General features: G+C 41.5%; 1 protein-coding gene across 4 annotated transcripts in view; it reads left to right on the top strand.

Annotated features, from left to right (window-relative positions):
- The window catches only part of shroom4 (shroom family member 4), a 37,391-nt gene extending 32,373 nt beyond the window's left edge, over positions 1-5,018 (top strand). For all 4 annotated transcript variants that reach the window (XM_028973195.1, XM_028973186.1, XM_028973177.1 and 1 more), the window contains 5 exons: positions 27-614; positions 1,315-1,953; positions 2,200-2,323; positions 2,466-2,738; positions 3,232-5,018. In XM_028973195.1, coding sequence (XP_028829028.1) covers positions 27-614; positions 1,315-1,953; positions 2,200-2,323; positions 2,466-2,738; positions 3,232-3,525 — 1,918 coding nt within the window. In that variant the 3' untranslated portion in view covers positions 3,526-5,018. The remainder of the gene's footprint in view (positions 1-26; positions 615-1,314; positions 1,954-2,199; positions 2,324-2,465; positions 2,739-3,231) is intronic.
- Positions 5,019-20,466: the final 15,448 nt, after the last annotated feature.

The following is a 20,466-nucleotide window of genomic DNA, read 5'->3' as shown; positions in this document are numbered from 1 at the left end:
TGTTCTCAGTTATTTCCTTTTCCCAGGGACTACCCACGACACAGATGTGACTCCAGACCCAGAGATGGAGCTGTTATCCAGGGTCTTCATGCACAGTGGAGCAACGTGAATTCAGAAAAAAGCACTCTGGCATCATCACCACTCCGAAGCCGAGCTATGTCTGAAAACGACATCCGAATTGAGACGCGAATTGCTGACAACACGAATGCTGTTCTTCAAGCGCTGGATGAGAATGGCGTCTCAGACGCCCCCACCAGGCGCAAAGGGCCTCCCCCACCCCGTCCGCCACCCCCGAAATGGGAGCAGTATCACCAGCGGAGGGCGTCACACCACAACCTCTTCTCTTGTACCGCTTTGCTCTCCTCTGTCTCCTGCTCCCCACAGCCTGGGGCATCCCCCGGGCAACCAAACTCGGTCGGCTCCTGTCCAAACAATGTTCTAGAACCCCAGCGGCAGCGATCCTACAGCCTGCCGCCAAGGGAGGGCCCAGAGAGCGGTCACGACCGTCAGCCGGCCCCGCCCAGTTCAACCTATGCACGAGGCGCTTTCAGACCAGTGGCCCCTCCCCGAAGACAAATAGACGCTGTACAGCCACAAGCTGAGCCGTGTGCCAGGTAAGGATGTCCAACACATGCACAGAGCCCAATTACAGCAAAGGGTCAGGAAACACTCACTATCCTTAACTCCCTAGTCCTGTTATCCTGGGACACTGGGCACACACACACACACACACACACACACACCAAAACACATATACAGAATTTGGCAGAGTGACTTGCGTAAATGTAACCCCCTCACTTGTTTCACTAGGATCTATTTTGCAAATAAGGTTAGTTTTTATGTAGACCTTTTTTTTTCTATAAATTATACAAAAGCCTCTTTTTAATCAAAGTTTAAAAAAAACTTTTCCCTAAAAGGGAAAGTTTTTAGTTTTCAGCTTTCACCAGAGGAAATCCAGAAGGTGTGAGGCCGCGGTGTTAAATTTTCTACCAAAAGATTAACACACATGTGACACATGCCTAAGCTGATTAAACTATTCCATAACTATATTACAAAGGTAAAATTGTTTATGGACATTTTTATGCTACAGCTGACTTCACGCTCGTCCACCATCTTTGTGTTTTAGGGAATTGCTTTGTCTTCGGTTCTTTTGATTCCCGTTTAATTAGTCACTAGTCACTTTCTTATTGGCCCTATAACAAGTGTGGATTAGAATGTAGACTTTTTGTTTGTCCGTCAGGATGCCCAACACAATTCTAGATGGTGTTGGGCATGTTGTCGTCTGATTGTTGTTGTCTCCACTTCTTGTTTCAGGTTCTCTGAATCTGCTTCCTTGGTGCTACCAGCAGCGCAGCCCGTGACTCTAATGCGCAGAGGAACAGCTGAGTGGGAAAGAAGAAACGCTCTGCAGGAACAGTTTAGTGGACACAGCATCTCAGGGTTTCCCGTCCCGGGGCCGACCCTGGAGAATGGCTTCTCCAAAATTGCGCTCCGCCCTGAATCCTACTTTGCCATGAACTGCAACTCGCAGTATCCTCAGTCACAGCAGCAAGGTGACAGAGGGCACAGTGCACTGCAGCTCAATTACAGGGACTCTGATCTTTCCCCTCGGATTCTACCCACCCGAATGGAGAATGGAGATGCGCCCCTGGAGACAGACCTCGACGAGTTGGGGGAGGTCGAAGCAGCGGAGATGCAGTGCTATGCCCGGCCTATAACAGTCCTGGAGACAGACATGGACACGCCTACAGGGGAGGAGGCCCTGACAGTTAGATGGAGGATGGGACCCAGGGGGTCTCTGGTGGACTCGCTTCTGGAGCAGGACTGTGGGGACAGGACCAGAAAAGAACTGATTGAGGAGCTTTTCCCTCATAGCCCTGAACCAGAGGCTGCTGGGGAGAGCTGGAGAGGGGGACACCCAGTACTGGAGCACAGTACAGAGAATCTGGAAAGGTGGGTAGCACTTAATTCAGACCTTCAGTAAAATTACAAATGTATCATGTAAATGTTTTTTTTTAATAAAATATTAAATAATTTTCACTATGTACAGTCATTCATGTGTTCATATTTTTAAAAATGGTCAGATCTTTGATTTCCTGTAACGTCGGCACCCCTTAATTTCATTTTGGTATTGAAGTCAAACAATTCTCAAATTGCCTAAATGATTCAGGGTTTATTCGTCCTTGCATCCCAACCCAGGCACTCTAGACTTTGCCTATCTGGTAGCCTGGGCCCACCTTCCACATGCCAAAATTCCCAGCTCCTGAACAAGATGTTCCCAGAGATGTGCAATCAGGAAGAAGACGAGGAGCTTAAATATAAGGTAAAGACTCAGTCCAGAGGTGGAGTCTTAAGATTCTTGTATTGAACCAGTGAGACTGTAAGAAAACTGTATAGTACAATGAAAGTAAATGTAGTAAAAATATCTGAAATTGTCTTCTGCTTGAACCCGGTTCCACTTGCAGAAGAAGCTGATTGAGAGTCTGCGTAAGAAGCTGGGTGTGCTGCGCGAGGCGCAGCGAGGCCTCCAGGAGGACATCAGGGCCAACGCCCAGCTCGGGGACGAGGTGGAGGCACTGGTGCTGGCTGTCTGCAAGCCCAACGAGGTAGACAAGTTCCGCATGTTCATCGGCGACCTGGACAAGGTGGTGAGCCTGCTGCTGTCGCTCTCGGGCCGGCTGCTGCGCGTGGAGAGCGCCCTGGACTGCCTGGACGCTGAGAGTGGAGATCGTGAAAGGGTGTGTACACGTGTGTCACGTGATTACAAGGAAATTTGTGAATAGGTGTTTATTCGGTCTATATTGGTACAAACACTGTTCTAGTGTAGCCATTGACAGTGGCCTCTAATTCAAAATGTGAAAGTTCTGTGTCAAGGTGCCAGCAGCAAAAGAATCTTAGACAGTTTCCTCTTAAAACCTTAAGTAAAAGTATAACACTTCTTAAAATAGTTTTTTTAGTTTATATCTTTTACATCTAAAGTAACTTAATATCAAACGTGTGTCTACTGTTGTAAATTAATGTAAATCACTGTATCATTGATTTTGCAATATGACACAATTTTACTGCTGTTTTGTATGTAGATTGAACCTAAGTTATGTTCAGATCACGTTCTTCTGGTTTCCTTTAGGTCTTTTATGCATAATGAACATCTTGCTTATTAGCCCTATTTGATCCCAGGTTGTATTAAAACATTATATTTGTATATATCCCTTCTTTCTTGTTGCTCCACAGCTCCCACTGTTGGACAAGAAGAAGCAGTTGCTGGTGCAGCTCGGGGAAGCCCAGGAGCTGAAGGAGCACGTAGACCGGCGTGAGCAGGCCGTGGGGCGGGTGCTGGGCCGCTGTCTGACCCCGGAGCAGATGCGCGACTACAGCCACTTCGTCAAGATGAAGGCCGCCCTGCTGGTTGAGCAGAAGCAGCTGGACGACAAGATCCGGCTGGGCGAGGAGCAGCTCCGCGGACTGAGGGAGAGTGTAGGCCTGGGGGCGGGAGATGGAGTAGGGCTGGGGTATGGTTATTACTGAGGGGGTAATGGGAAGAGGAAGTGACGTCTAAACTGGAGACTGGACCGCAGAGTGCGGACAGAACTGTGTGTCAATTGGTGCTTTTTGAAATGAAGGATGAAGGGGCCATGCAGCAGGCAGGATTTAGGTTTGTTCCTTGCAAGTCAATGGACAACCACGGTTCGCACACTACATTTTATAGCCAAAGTTTTTTAAATAAGTGTACCCACGATATAAACTGAAGGGGTGCTGATGCACTGCTAATTTATTTATTTATGTCTTGAGGTGCTATTTTGTTGCTGAAGGTATGTGCCATTTGATTGTCTTACCTTCACATGTCAGTTTTTGATATATCTCACCTCAAAATATCTTGTACATATGGCAGTGCCTTCAGTTTATATTTTAGTTTATACGTGGTTTATGAGTGTAACAGTCAAAGTATACTAATGGAGCAGAGCATGGTGGTTTTAAAAGAATAGGTTTTGTTAGAACTGGAATTGGTTGTGAAGATTTCCTTTCATTTTAATAAAGATAGCACTAATTTCATTGCTCTAAACACCTTCATAAGGCAGAAAGTCTCTAGCTTGACGTTGCAAGGAATGCAATGCACTCAAATAAAAGGTGAAAAGCCTTCATATAGCACAACATTAACACAGAATATATTTTTATCTCTTCCGATAAAGGAAATACATTTTTTGAGCTTATGTCCTCATATCATACTGTTTTCCCCCTACTGGTAACCTGCTGTCAAGGCTGTTGTGCTAATTTGAAGATTAAGAAGTTTGTCTAATTGTGCATCACACAACTCCACGATTTGCTTTGGCTTCCGTTTGAATGCTACTTGAATGCTTACAGTAACTGGAGATTCTTAGAGCGAATGAAAGACAATGCTGCTTTAAATATTCATGTATAGCTTTCTTAAGACTTTTATACATTAGTATTCCAAAAATGTATCAAAGCCATTTTCTTTCCGGTGCCAAAAGTATGTATAGTTTAGTTTTTCTTTTTTTATTTAAATGAAAGACATCAATGAATCTTAGTTAAAAGTCCAAGCACAATAATAAAATAACCAGGATTGTGCGTCATTTACATGAGAACTGTTGCAGTATGCACTTTGCACACTGTGGCGCACTACTATAGTACAGATTTTGGCGTCAGTGGGCCCACCAGCTTTCCCCCATCAATTCCATGACCTTTCCTACTGACTTAAAATATGATTTATGATGTCATGTGCAAACAGAAATAATGCAACATGTTCAACAACTAAAAAACATGCACAGAAATACAGTATTATCACAGATGATCCAATGTGTACTTGGACACTAGTAGATGAAGTTTGTGGCCATACTATTATTATTGCTTTTATTGTACTGTATATATTCTGTACTTTTGTATGATACTGTATCACATTTTGCTTAAAAACTGGAAGCAAGAAATTTGTTGACTGGAAACATTAATAATGAAGTTTAATTTTCTTCAGTTGCAAAAATAAATCTCTCCTGTAAAAAACTGTTCACAAGTACCATTAATAATAATAATGATTATTATTATAAAACCATTTAAAACTATATGTAATAGCTGGTGCAGTGTTTTTTTTTTTTTGTTTGTTTTTTTTTTTTTTTAATGAATTTTAAGCCAGAACTATCCATGAACACGGTTAACCCATAACAGCTGTTGATAAATGTGGGGTCACATGAGGGGCTTCTTTTAGACAGATCCTACGCTTTCGCTGTAATCCCAGGGAGCAAAGGAGTGCAGCAGCCGTCGTGAACCTGAACACTTGCGTCTGAGATTAAAAGAATAGATAGCATACCTGCTTTTGGGCCAATTCTCTAATAATGTGGGAGGGAACGAGAATAGACAGAAAACACTTTTCTTTTTCCCTCTTGGCGCCTGCAGGGCAAATATTTATACTTTGGGGTGGGGGGGGTAGCAGCTGATAATAATTTCAAAAGGAGAGAAGCCATGAAATCATCCAGAACATACTGTAGACAAAACAAAGTCTGAGCAGACATTCTCCCTTAAAGGCACTTACATATCAGCCTAAATGCCTAAAAAATCTCATACTTTAAAGTGTGAATATTTTAGTTAATTAAATCAACTTTAGGACAGCAAAAATCAAACAACAATTTTGTTTTAATATCACAATTCACAGTGAACGTGAAGTGATTGTGAAACACTGCAACATGGGTCTTTTCCATGACTGTGGGTAAATCAGGGGTGAGTCTGGTTCTGGATTTGCCAATAAATAAACGAGAGCTGCTGCGCTTATACTTTCACCGCTGTCTTGTTTTCCCTGCCACAACACAATCATCAATCGAAAAAATTGTGTCATTGACCTTAAACACTCATCTGATTTATTAATAAATTTGTCTAAGTAACTTTGAAGAACAAACATGACTTCAGTCGTCCTTCTCCAACTTCTGACCTTTCTTTAACTCCCCTTCACATCTCTGACCACCACTTCCTGACCTTCACACTCACTGTACCTACAGGATCCACAACTGTCCCCCATCCACCCTTCATTCGACACAACCTACACACTCTCTCGCCTTCATCTGTATCTTCCTGCATTCTTTCACTCTGTCCTCTATCAACAAAACCCAAAAGGACTTCTCGCCCTGCACCCTGGCTCTCCAATACATTGCGCAGCAATCGAAGAGTTCTTCGAGCAGCAGAGAGAAAATAAAAGAAATCTCAACAGACCTATTGTATTACCTGCTGCTAAAAGTGCTTTCTACAAAGCAAAACTGGAAGCCTCTGCCCACAACCCTCAAAAACTCCACAACATCTTCTTATTCCTACTCAACCCTCCGACTCCCCCTGCCCCATCTTCCCTAACAGCTGATTATTTCGCCAACTTCTTCACATGGAAGATTGAAAAAATCTGTGAGACATTCTCCACCACAAATCCTACTCTACCCTCTGAAGATTCTACAATTGCTCTAAATCAATTTTCTAAGTTCACATCTAATGGAATCATTCAGATAATATCTACAGGCAACCCAACCACCTGTCCACTAGATCCAATCCCTTCAGCAATGCTTCAAACCATCTCCCCTGACCTCATCCCTTTCATTTCTTATATCATAAAGAATCCTAAAGAATCCTAAAGAAACCCAGTGCTGATCCTACAGACATCAACAACTACAGACCAGTTTCCCTCCTCTCATTTCTTTCTAAAGTCCTTGAGCGCTGTGTCTACAATCAGCTATCACGTCATCTGTCACAGAACAACCTCCTGGATCCCAACCAGTCTGGCTTCAGAACAGCCCATTCAACTGAGACGGCCCTTCTGGCTGTTACAGAGCAGCTACATGTGGCTAGATTGGCAAAACTGTCATTGGTTCTTATTCTCCTCGACCTCTCTGCAGCATTTGACAGTTAACCACAAGACTCTCTTGTCAATCCCGAAGAGGCTTGGAATTCGGGGCTCAGCATGGCAGTGGTTTGCTTCCTACCTTGATGAGCGATCTTGCCAAGTGACATGGAAAGGATCCACCTCTACCTCACATAGACTCTCCACTGGTGTCCCTCAAGGCTCGGCGCTAGGTCTTCTCCTTTTCTCCCTCTACACGGGATCACTTGATGAGGTCATTTCCTCACATGGAGTATCCTACTACTGCTATGGTGACGCTGACGACACACAAACTCATCTTCTCCTTTCCTCCCTCTGATCTACATGCTGCTTCCATAATATCTGCATGTCTAACCGACATCTCATCTTGGATGGCAGCCCATCACCTCCAACTCAATCCCACCAAAACTGAACTAATATTCATTCAAGCAGATTCTTCACCACATCAGGATTTTGCTATTTACCTGGACAACTCACAGCTCTCTCCTTCTGCAACCTTGGCGTAACAACAGACAACCAACTCTCCTTCTCGACTCACATAAGCAACCTTTCCCGCTCATGTAGATTCCTTCTCTACAATATCAGAAGAATCCGCCCTGATCTGTCAACCCAGGCCACCCAACTACTGGTTCAGTCCTTAGTAATCTCACAACTGGATTACTGCAACTCCCTTCTAGCTGGTCTACCACTATGTACCATCCGACCTCTACAACTAATACAAAATGCAGCAGCACGACTGATCTTCAACCTTCTCAAATTCTCGCACACCCCCCCTCTGCTACGTTCCCTCCACTGGCTACCAGTAGCTGCACGCATCAGGTTCAAAATACTGATGCTGGCCTACAAAGCCAAACATGGAGTAGCACCATCCTACCTCACAGCCCTTATTACACCTCGCACTGCACCTCGTATACTCCGAGCCTCCAGTACTGCTCGCCTGGTCCCTCCATCTCTGAAGGTAAAAGGAAAACATTCATCTAGACTCTTCTCCGTCTTGGATCCTCGGTGTTGGAATGAACTTCCCCTCGAGGTCAGAATAGTTCAGTCACTGAGCACCTTCAAACGACAGCTCAAGACCTTCCTCTTTAGAGAATATTTAGATTAACTTGTAACTTTCTTATTGTCGAACTTGTGTACAGAATCTACAACAGAGTGAATAAAAAGGTTGTATTCATAGTTGGGGTTCTAATGAACCGGAACTGATCACTTCATCGATGGTTACTTGAAAGCACATTGTAAGTCGCTCTGGATAAGGGCATCTGCCAAATGCATTCAATGTAAATGTAAATAACCTTATAGAAAAGCAACAAATAGGTAACTTAAGAATGACAAACTGAGGCAAAATGTATTACATACATGTAAACACCTGTAAAAATTTACTGAATTGTAAAAATCCAGATTTATCAGTCATGCACCATCATTCTGTTTCTATTTACATTTAACACAGCATTCCCAACTTTTTTGGAATTGGTGTTGTAATTTTACTCCGAGACCGAGGACCCTTTCATACTGACTCTCTGCACAAGGATCAGGTGGGTCAATGCCCAAAAAGGATCACTGCCAATCACCGAGCATCTTGCAACACAACACAAACACACGAAGACACAACATCTCAGCAGACCAACTTTCTTTCGGAGTGATTTTTATGATACTTGATTCTTTTTCTGTAGCAAGTAAACGACCCGACTAGATCATCATCATGCTTACTAGAGTTCCCAACGAACTGTGAAAGCGCATCTGCCAAAATCACGTGTGCGTGTCTGTCCCAGAGAGAAAAAAAAAGTTGATGAAAGACAAGAGAACATATCCAGGCGAGCCCCCATTTACGTTTACATGCCACACTATGGCGTAAGATGGAACGAAGTAAATTATTAATGAAAATCGAAATCGGAAGTTACTTAATCAGCAAAAGCTAGTGGTTGGCAGGGCAATCACAGATCCGAAATTGTAAACAGAGGCACGCGCCCTTTTATTTTAAAATGCTTCCTGAGTTTTTATGACTCCCAATCCATTTCAATATAGTATGAAGAGAAAGTATTTTACTCTCAAGGGCATTTTGTTCTAGATCCAGACTGAGCCTAGCCTGGACAGGTTTTCCTGTATCCAATGATAGAGGGAGAGTATAGAGAGTTTTTTACTCTCAAGTGGATTTTGTTCTAGGTCCATCTTCCTTTATCCCTCCTGATCTTGTATATTCTTCTCTCCGAATTAATATTTGTCTTTACGTTAGAACCCATTTCTTCATGATTCTCTGAACATTTGGTACCTCTTGTAGGTCCATAATTCTTTAATAATCTGGTACTGCGTGCGGGCTGGAAATCAAATCAACTGCTCAGTTTTACTGAGCCTTCTTTTTCTTTATAAGATCATTTAGTCGTTTAAAAAAGTTTTTTACTTTAGTTTTAAAATCATTGCTTACTAAATAAGTTACTCCTACTATCACCATGCAAATCATGCATAACGGAATAATAATTATTGGACCCAGAATTAAAATTATAATTGTTATCAACATCGTTAATATACTCACTAGTGCAATGTCATGCAGAGTGAGTGACTACCGGATATAACAAGTTAACTTATCAAGTATCCCTTTGAACTAGCCATATGCGCCTTTTGTATTTGGAATATGGTTACCTTTGTCAGAAGGTAAACTAATATCAATTTTTGAATTCATACTCTTTATTGATTTTATCACATTTTCATATAAATAGCTTCTGTTTATGCTTACATCTAATTTCTTGCTCATTTCTGAGAAACCTTCATGTCTCTTCTTTTTGTCAAACATATAATTTTGTATCTCTGGAAGATTTCTATTCCTACAGATATCTTGTATCAGTAGATTAACAAAACATAAGTAATTTTTAAGAAGTACCACATGAAGAACTGAAGAATTTATCCACGTCATGACTCTTAAAAAACGCTTATACTAAAATGCTCAATCAGTATGTATATATATTCTTTTATTGATAATGTGACTCTTCATTTACTCACATAACTGACTTTTATTAAACCTTAAGAAGTACATCTTAATTTTTGGAGTCACTGTTCAAACCTCACACATCAATTATAAATGTCAGTATGCGGTGCAAAATAACCTTTGCTTTTGTCTGAGTGAGTGGCACTTCATCCACCTACAGCATATCTATATATTATATATATTATATATACATATATAACTTAGCTTCATAAAAATTACCCATTGGATAAAGAATTATTGGCCATATTCACTTTTTAGGATACATAATTCAACTTAATTTAACCTAGCGGTTAAGGAAGCGGCCCCTTAATCAGAAGGTTGGCGGTTCGAATCATGATCGCCAAGGTACCACAGAGGTACCACTGAGCAAAGCACCGTCCGCACACACTGGTCCCCACACTGGTAATGTAAAAATGTCTTTATTAATTTTAGTAGGCCACGCCCAACTCCTGATTCCACACACCTATTTCCTATTCTTTAAGAATCTGTCTGCACAAGCTTTCCAGGTCTGGTCTCAGTGTTGGTCTCATGACCTCAGTTGAAACGTTTACATGATACGTTTTTAATCGGTTTCCATAATTAATCGGATTAAAAGTTAAAAAATTGTGCACATGTAAACGGGCCTATTGAAATGGATTGGGGTCACACAAACTCTTTGAAGATTTTTTGGTTTATTAACATAGTTCTTTATTAAAATTGATAATTTACTTTATTGACATTTTTCCTTATTAATAAAGAAAAAAAATCTTTAAATAGTTTGTATGACCCCAATCATTTCAATATGGAGTATTTATTTTATATTTATTATATTTACTCTCAAGTGAGTTAGGTGAGTTAGTCTGGATCTAGAACCAAATCCATTTGAGAGTAAAATACTCTCTATGCTCCCTCTATATATTGAAAGATCTTTTTGAAGAGTTTTTTTCTTTATTAACATAGATTGTTCTTTATTAAAATAGATCATTTTCTTTATTAATATTTTATTTATCAATAAAGGAAAATACTCTTTGTTTGTATGACCCCATTTCAATATATATAGAGAATTTCACTCTCTTTACTCAAAGGTTGCAGAACGATCAGAAATCATTGAGTGTAATCTGCTATTACACTCAAAAATGTATTATTCTACCATAATTGCTGGGTGCACCTACATTTTTTTCCTAGGTTCACCAGAGTTTTACAGATTCACTCTTTTTTGTATTAATTGCTTCAATATTGACATATAATAAATTATTAAATAACAATCTGGTTAACAAAGTTCTTTATTTGAAGCTCAATTCTACAAGAAAGGTAAATTAATGAAAACTTTGTTGGTGCTTTAAGTAAAAAAGTGAAAGTGAAGTGATTGACAATTACACCTCGCACTGCACCTCGTATACTCCGAACCTCCAGTACTGCTCGCCAGGTCCCTCCATCACTAAAGGTAAAAGGAAGACACTCATCTAGACTTCTCCGTTTTGGCCCCTCGGTGGTGGAATGTACTTCCCATTGAGGTCAGAACAGTTCAGTCACTGAGCACCTTCAAACGGCAGCTCAAGACCTTCCTCTTTAGAGAATATTTAGATTAACTTGTAACTTTCTTATTGTCTGACTTATGGATAGAAACTACAACAGAGTGAATAAAAGATTGTATTCATAGTTTGGGGGTCCTAGTGAACGAGAATTTATCACTTAAATGTAAATGCCTTAAATGTAAATGTAAATGACTGTGGAGGCCGGGTCTCCAGTTTTTGTTAAGTACATAACTCCACATGTGTTCATTCATAGTTTTGATGCCTTCAATGAGAATCTACCAACGTAAATGGTCATGAAACTAAAGAAAACACGTTGAATGAGAAGGTGTGTCCAAACTTTTGGCCTGTACTGTACATCATTTAATGTAGTTCAAGACACAAAACTGTTGACACTACATGCTTGGCAGACCCAGGTAGACTGTCAAAATTCAAAATTACACTTTGCCGTTTGAATTTAAGAGGCAGTTCAAAGCTCGGACATGCAACCTAATATCTAAACGTTGCAAAAAAACTCGCACGAGTGCACCCAGCCGTTCAGGATACAAAAAAAATCTCTGTAAACTGTATGTGGTTTAGGCAACAGACACATATTTATTTATGTTGTTTTAATTTCAATTCAGAGAAGCACTTTTTTTAGGGGCCTAGCGGTTAAGCGGCCCCGTAATCAGAACGTTTGAATCCCGATCCACCAAGGTGCCACTGAGCAAGGCACCGTCCCCACACACTGCTCCCCGGGCGCCTGTCATGGCTGCCCACTGCTAACCAAGGTTACAATGACAATCACTTTAATGAAGTCTTTAAAGATATCTTTATACAGAACTTTGGTAAAGCTTCAAGCAAACCAGGAGGTCAGTTTGATGTCAGTGTGATGGTCAAGCAGGGGTTTTCATACTTTGGACAACTGGTGTTTATGCCTACTTCTGTATTCAGAGCTGAATGGTCAAAATCAAACAGGAAGTGGCAGGTTTATTCCATAATAAATATCCCTTGATCACATGTGCATAGACTCTCATTTAATTTGACAGTCCACTGTCCGCAATGTTAGAACAAATGAGCATGCAAGTTGTAAGCGCCACCCATCAACGGATCAATAACAAAGCTTCTATTCTGCCGAAGACTTAAGAGCAGAGATCATTTATTAAAAAGCCAGTGACATTTTTAGTTCTAAAATTATAAAATTCAGGGAAAAAAGAAAAACATTCCTTGCACAATTAAAAGGAAAATATACGAATCTCTTTTCAACACACCACTTCTTTAAAAAGAAAGATGTTAAAGGCTTAGCTTCACTTCAGAATGACATTAGAACCATAAAATTAAGCCAAAAAAATGAGAACTTCATTATCCATGTGCATGAACCATGTCTAAGAAGGAACCCAAACCCAAACGCCCGCCCCCCCTGTTTTAAACATTCTACATAACTCGTATAAAACCCATTTCAGTCTTGTACGTATAAAATGAAAAAAAGAAAGGCTTTGTACACATTTAAGGGGAGAATCTATAGTGACTGGGAGCTGCCAAAAGGCACAGACACCCGCTTTGTGCTCAACAAGCACCCTTTGAACACACAATGAAAAAGAAACAAAAAAAAAACACAGAACCTATGACAGCAGTTCACGATTGAACGTTAAGGCAGAGGGTGCTCAGCGCAGCGCAGCGTCCATGATGTTGAGAGATATAAAAATGCTACATAAACGTATAAAAAGCTATTTATGCATTTACTTACACACACATCCAACTCGCACCCAATCATTTTCTAAAAGTCCCGAAAAAGATAAAAAAATGTTTTTAAAAAGACATGCATTCGTTTCTACGTTGCAATGTCACTAAGAGGTCATGTTCCTTCTTTTTTTCTGGAAATTTAACAACATTCAGATAAAATCTCAAAAGGTCCCCATGGTCAGTTTTTTCTATCTGTGTGTGTGTGTGTTCCGCTTCACGTCTTCACACCTCATATTAAACCCGTGAGGGTTTTTTCTTGTTAAGTGTTAGCTGTTAACAGTGGTTTAAAGTCATCAGCATGCAGCATGTAGGAGGAAAATAGGTTGTTTGAAACTTGACGATGAACTCGAGTTCATATTCAAAATAATCATATTCATCATTTCAAATTACAAACAAACATGCTCATTAGAAAATTCTGTTCCTAAATACAAAACTTGACATTAGGCCTAATCTGTATTGTGCATGAATTCTAAAGGCCAGCACTTATGAATTTGGGACTATAAAACTATGCTTATGTTTGCATGGAAGCCATCACTCTCCACCACTGAATACAAAAACCCACTGACACCAGATGTACTTGTACCATTCGATAACCTGCATTTGACATCTGACTCTTGATTGCAGATTTGATGTTAGGTACGACCAGCTAAAAAAAAGACTGCCAGGGTCCTGGAGTAGAGACGGTGGTGAACGAAAAGAACAAAGATTGTGAGTGAAAAGTGATGTGATACACTCTATGCTGTTATTAGGACAAAGTTTTTTAGTTTGTATTTTTACATATGTAATTAAAGGTTTTCTCATGTGTGTGGGAACTAACATTTTTATATCCTTTTTTGATAGGTAGTTGCTGTAAAGCTGCTGGATGGTAGGCCGTTGTTTTATGGATAATTATTTTACTATGTTCTAGAATATCGGTTAATCCTTTTTAAGTCTTTGTTTTAGATTATTTTATTGGTTATTTATTCCGATATTTTAGGATTTTAGTTTAGTTCTATTAAGTACCTGGCCGAAGCACCAGTAATCCATAACAGAGGACTATATAAGGAAGGTTTGGTTCTCACCAGATTGTACTATTTAATTGCATGTGTTTTTGTGTGGAAACAACTAACAGATTTGCATAGAATGATTTTATTTCGATTGTCTTATTGTGTTTTTTTATACTTACATTCACTGGTTAAAGTGTTCACCCAACTTCTCTTTTGCAACTCTGTGTTTTTAGCTATTTTATTTTGAACCTGACTCTACATTAAAGGATATTGTTTGTTCCTAATGTGGTTTATGGGCTAAACGGAACCCGTAGCTAACCATAGGCCTATAGAGTATAAAAAAGACATTTAGTTATGAATTGAGCCTGGGGTTAGCAAGTTTATTGTTTGAATCATATACATTACAGTGGTTACGGGATAAGTGATTCAAAAGCTAAGATATAGTGTTGGGAGGGCTATGTTAATTATTATCTTAAGATATAGTCAAGAAAGTTATGTAAACTGAGGGAAACGTATAAAATAGATCCTGTCTCAGAAGCAGATATAGCCCTCAAAGGAAACGGCAAAACCATATACTCTATTGTGCCTAGCCATTTAAATTTGAAAAGATTTCATGAAAGCTTACAGAAGTTTAAATGAAACCATTGTGAACATTGTGACCATTGTGGCGGCAACTAAATATCTAAGCGTTACGAAATCAGTTAATGGTAACAGTCTACCATGATAAATGGTATAATTGTTGAGCGAACGCATTACGTTCGCACGTATCTGGCACAAATATAACTCTATACTAACCAGAGTCAGTGGCGGTTCCTCTGGCCAAGGGTAATAGGGGGGAAGTAGGCTGGCGAATTTTCTCTTTGTCTGTTCTTTGTTGAACTGTTTTGTCTATTTAATACAGGTGTGTGTGGAGTACTGGGAGAGGGAAGCTGGAGATTAGGGGGTTATTCCCCTGTTATTTTCTCGTGATTTTGTGCTGTGTATAATGCCAGTTGAAGTTGTAACCTGTTCAACCATTGGGTGTGAAGGGAAGTTCTAGAAAGGCTACCTTCGCCGTTTCTGTCTCAGGGCTGATGTGTAGCTTCTCAGGACGGCTCTGCTAGGCTACCTTCGCCGTTTCGGTCTCACAACTGATATGTACCTTCTCAGGACGGTTCTGCTTTGCAACCTGCGCCGTTTCTGTCTCAGGGCTGATGTGTAGCTTCTCAGGACGGCTCTGCTAGGCTACCTTCGCCGTTTCTGTCTCACGACTGATGTGTACCTTCTCAGGACGGCTCTGCTTAGCAACCTGCGCCGTTTCTGTCTCACGACTGATGTGTAGCTTCTCAGGACGGTTCTGCTTAGCAACCTGCGCCGTTTCTGTCTCACGACTGATGTGTAGCTTCTCAGGACGGTTCTGCTTAGCAACCTGCGCCGTTTCTGTCTCACGACTGATGTGTAGCTTCTCAGGACGGTTCTGCTTAGCAACCTGCGCCGTTTCTGTCTCACGACTGATGTGTAGCTTCTCAGGACGGTTCTGCTTAGCAACCTGCGCCGTTTCTGTCTCACGACTGATGTGTAGCTTCTCAGGACGGCTCTGCTAGGCTACCTTCGCCGTTTCTGTCTCACGACTGATGTGTACCTTCTCAGGACGGCTCTGCTTAGCAACCTGCGCCGTTTCTGTCTCACGACTGATGTGTAGCTTCTCAGGACGGCTCTGCTAGGCTACCTTCGCCGTTTCTGTCTCACGACTGATGTGTACCTTCTCAGGACGGCTCTGCTTAGCAACCTGCGCCGTTTCTGTCTCACGACTGATGTGTAGCTTCTCAGGACGGTTCTGCTTAGCAACCTGCGCCGTTTCTGTCTCACGACTGATGTGTAGCTTCTCAGGACGGCTCTGCTTTGCAACCTGCGCCGTTTCTGTCTCAGGGCTGATGTGTAGCTTCTCAGGTCTGTTACTCTGCTGAGATTCCTTTGCTGTTTCTGTCTCATTGCTGAAATTAAGGTTTTTAGGATGTTTCTGAATATTGAACACGTCTTCTCAGTCTATTTTGGCAAGACTGCATGTTGCGAATGAAACTGTGATTCAGCAGTTCCTCTGTTGTAGGCTTCCTTGTTGGGTCCACAGACAATGCAGCTCTCACAAAACGCTTAAAATCCTCAGACCAGTTGTTTTTTGTGTTCATCCAACACTGATAGACTTTATCTGATTCATATGTCAAGTAGAGACATGCCCTGGGACCAAATGTCACATCTTTCATCATAGCTGCCATGTTCCCAAGCCATTGAAACCTCAGGAACCCTGGTCTCTTCTGTTCCTGCAATGTCATCTGGTTTGTTCTCCATCTTCTTGACCAGACCAAAATCACAAATCTTGACTTTCCCAGCATTGTTGAGCAAGATATTTTTTGATTTGATGTCCCTGTGCATATAACCCCTCACATGAATGTAATATACAGCTTGTAGACATTGTTTGGTTATATATGCGATGTCCTGTTCCTGTCTTGTACCACAGATCCCACAAATTGCCACCACCACAAAGCGCCATGATCTCGTAAAGTCGTCCCAGTAGTAGATCTCTATAAGGTTTGTAATGTTATTATGGTGGTTGATGTTCTGCATGAATCTTACTTCAACTGCAGCCATCTGACTGTTGTGTCGATCCATGGCCTTATAAACTTCCCCATATCCCCCCTCCCCAAGCAGCCCCAGTTCTACGTAATACTCAGAGGGTTTTTCAAATTTTATGCCATTCACTTCCTTTTCAGTACCGACCTGAATTGCTTCTTTCAGTATTTCCAAAAAATAGTTTAACATTTTTTATATGTTAATGACTAATGTAAATGCTCTCTTTAAATAGAGTTTGGAATAAAAACTTTCTTTATAATGTTCATGACTTTCTTTAGGTAGGGAGAGGATGGGGAAAAGAGGGGGAGTGGGGATGTTTAAAAAAAAGTCCAACATTTACAAGACCTAAATCAGGGGTGGGCAAACTATGGCTCGCGGGTGTTTTTTTTTTTTGTTTTTTTTTTATTCAGCTTGCTGAAGATTGAAGATTTCTTCAAAATTGTCCACCTTGTTTTGATCTGGTCGACCGTTCTGTCAATGCCCGTCTCCTGCATCGCCTTGTGCACTTCCGTAAATAACTTGTTTCGGGTGTTTCGGATTTTACGCCCATCCACTTTCTTCACGATATTGAACTGTTTTAACATGTCTAATAAAAATGTCATGTCAGCAACTGACCAGTTTTAGTTTTTTTTTTAGTACAGATCCACTCAGTTTGGCTCACTGCTGCACCTGAGGTATACTCTACTGAGGTATACTCCACTGAGGTATACTCCACTGAGGTATACTCCACTGAGGTAAACTCCACTGAGGTAAACTCTACTGAGGTAAACTCTACTGAGGTAAACTCTACTGAGGTAAACTCTACTGAGGTAAACTCTACTGAGGTATACTCTACTGAGGTAAACTCCACTGAGGTAAAGTCCTCTTCTGAGGTAAACTACTGAGGTACTTGGCTACTAGCCTGTAGCTACCTGCCGCAAGCTCACGCGCATGTGCAGCAACAAGGGAAGCGTTCTAATAATCGCTTTGCATGTTTACATGTGTAGTTTCCTCGATCGATCGGATTAAAAGAAAGGTCTAAACTACCGCTTTTAATCGGATTGAAAATTTCAACGGATTCAGTCGAATCAGATTACTTGAACCGTTTACATGAGACATTTTTTATCGCTTTCCGTAGTTAATCGGATTAGAAGTGGAAAAAATTGTGCCCATGTAAACCGGGCTAGTGTTGCCATGATCTCGGATTGCTTTCACCCTCAAATCTTTTTCTATGATTTCAACCTCATTTACTGGCTTTCCCCTTTGCCTGCCTTGATTCCATTTTGCCGTCTAATTGGCTGGTCCCTGAATTCTTCTTCTGCACGGCCCTTCGGACTGACTCCCCAATCTGGTACTGACTTTCTTTTGATGACACTGAACCTGCCTGCTCTTCAAAGAGCTCAACAGTCGTTATCTCCATTTTTCTAGCTTCATCCTGCACTTGCAGTTCATGTCACCTTACCCAGTGTCGGCCTACTGAGCGTTGTAGGCCAGTAGACTTTTTCCAGGTCAGTAGGCCAGTGCTGCTTTTTCCAGGTCACATGATCCTTTTCCCACTGCTAACGTTCACGGCGATGTCTTTTGGCATTCCAGCCAAAGTGTTGGAGTCGGTCGCATCTTGTTAACAGGAGCTGTTGTTCCGGCCGCAGCTCACACCAACACTGTCCCCTACTCTCCTCGAGTCTCCCGCATGAGCACTCCCTTGGCCCTCCCACTAACTTAGAACTCCTCCCATAAACACAACTTTATACAGCTCACTGCCCTCCCGCTTATGAATTTCCTCGCCCACAAGGTAATGAGCAAAAGTCATTCCACCGTGCCGGCCTCTTCCTCTGTCTCTGTGGCGTACTCGGCCCAGGCCTGCAATCATCTCTGGCTGTTACAGGGGGTTCAATGGGAACAAATGGAATGTGTTTGTCCCAGTTGCGTTGGTGGTCTGATGTGATAGTAGCAGTAACACACTCGCCTACGTGAGAATGGCTAGCTGCTGTTGTAAGGTGTGGTTGAATCTTTCCACTCTGTAGTGGTGTTGGGCGTTTTTTTGCATCCCTTGCCGCTCACTCATTGCTGTGAAAACCCAGGACTTCTGGCCGTGGTCACTATGAATGACCTATGGCTTCCCAAACCAGCTGAACATGCCCTCTATCAGCACATCTGCCACAGTCTCTGCTTTTTGATATGGCTGCACATTCATCACAACGTCGACAGAAATCTTCTACATCCCTTCTATCCACATCCCTTTTCTACCCGCACACACACAGAGACAACCAATCGTACGACATATCATATCACACAGCAAACTAGCAATCACTTAACTGGAATAAGACACACAGCAACCCAGCTAAGTAGCCACTCTCATCACAACACATGACGTCATCACTGCATGTCTTGGGCTGCACGTGGTTAAAACTCAGGCGACAGGCTCGGGAGGGGGCGTGACCGAAGCGGACCAGACACGACACCGACTTTATTGATCATGTGTCTATTTGGATACATAGTGTTATTGTCTTATCGTTCAGCCCTAGTGTCTCTCTTCCCTCCATCAGAAAAGTCACCAGCATTGTGAATGACTCCACACGCCCCTCACATGCACCCTTCATCCTCCTACCATCCGGAAAATGGTACCGAAGCATTCGGGCCCTCACTGCCAGACTGTGCAATAGCTTCTTTCCACAGGCCATCAGACACCTGAACACTCATCGAACTTTCCACTCTGGTCTGACACACACACACACACACACACACACACGTGCACACACGCTACCTCTGTTATATTGAGACATTTTATCTGTCTGTAATATTATCTATTAATGCACTATTTTACTTTGCACATAAATTATTTGTAGCAACCCTTGGATCCAAAAGTGAGTCTCGACAGATGCTTAGTTTCTTTTTTGCTTCAAAGTTCTGTAGAACCCATCCAGTCTTTCTCTTTACAGCACCGTGAAAACTACATTAAAATACACAGAAACATACACATAACTATACATTTTACACAAATCAGAATTATAAATATACATGAAAATAAACATACCTCGCTGCACTCACCAAGGAATGCAAACTAAATCCAGTGAACAACAGAACATGGCACTTAACAATCAACACCTGCTGGCCACATTAATCAAACTCCTCCCACGCAAACCACAGCGCCACCCACAGGACAACACAAGACCACATGGACACACACACCATCACAAACACATGAAGGACCTACATTATAGAAAAATATAAATTAGAATAAAAATATTAATATTTATATCAAGAAAAAAGTCAAACCCATAAAAGGACAATTGTGTTCCTTATTCATTACACTTGTTTAGCACTGTCTGTCTCATTGTTGTCTACATGTCTTTGTTAATGTTATTCTTGCACTGCCTGTGTTCCCTGTCTGCGCTCTATGTAGCCCAGTTTGTCGGTGTCGCACACGTTCACTTTGTCAGTATGTAACTTTGTTTAGTTGTTCAAATGTTACATGTAGCACCAGGTTCCAGAGAAACATTATTTCGTTTCACTATGTTCTGTCCAACACGTATATAGCTGAAAAGTGAAAGTGAAGTGAAATGTGAAAGGGAACTAATTTCCAGCACAATATCTCCTGAGAGACATAGAGGAAACCTTTCCTCCAATGACATTCTGAAAATGCTGAATTGTATCAATACAACAAAACACGACATATCCAATCTTTCCGATAATACACATGCAGAGCAAACAAAGAAAACTTACAAGCAGATGAGCTCTGCTCCCCTGGTGGTCAGTGAGTACTTCATGGTCCTGTATCCTACAGGCTCTTGCAGATTCAGCCTCCTTGCTTATGATCATCTG

The sequence above is a fragment of the Denticeps clupeoides genome, chromosome 1, assembly GCF_900700375.1.
Source record: "Denticeps clupeoides chromosome 1, fDenClu1.1, whole genome shotgun sequence".
Classification (NCBI taxonomy): Eukaryota; Metazoa; Chordata; class Actinopteri; order Clupeiformes; family Denticipitidae; genus Denticeps; species Denticeps clupeoides.
The sequence above is the reverse complement of the archived record's forward strand: the minus strand, read 5'-3'. Positions and strand labels throughout refer to the sequence as shown.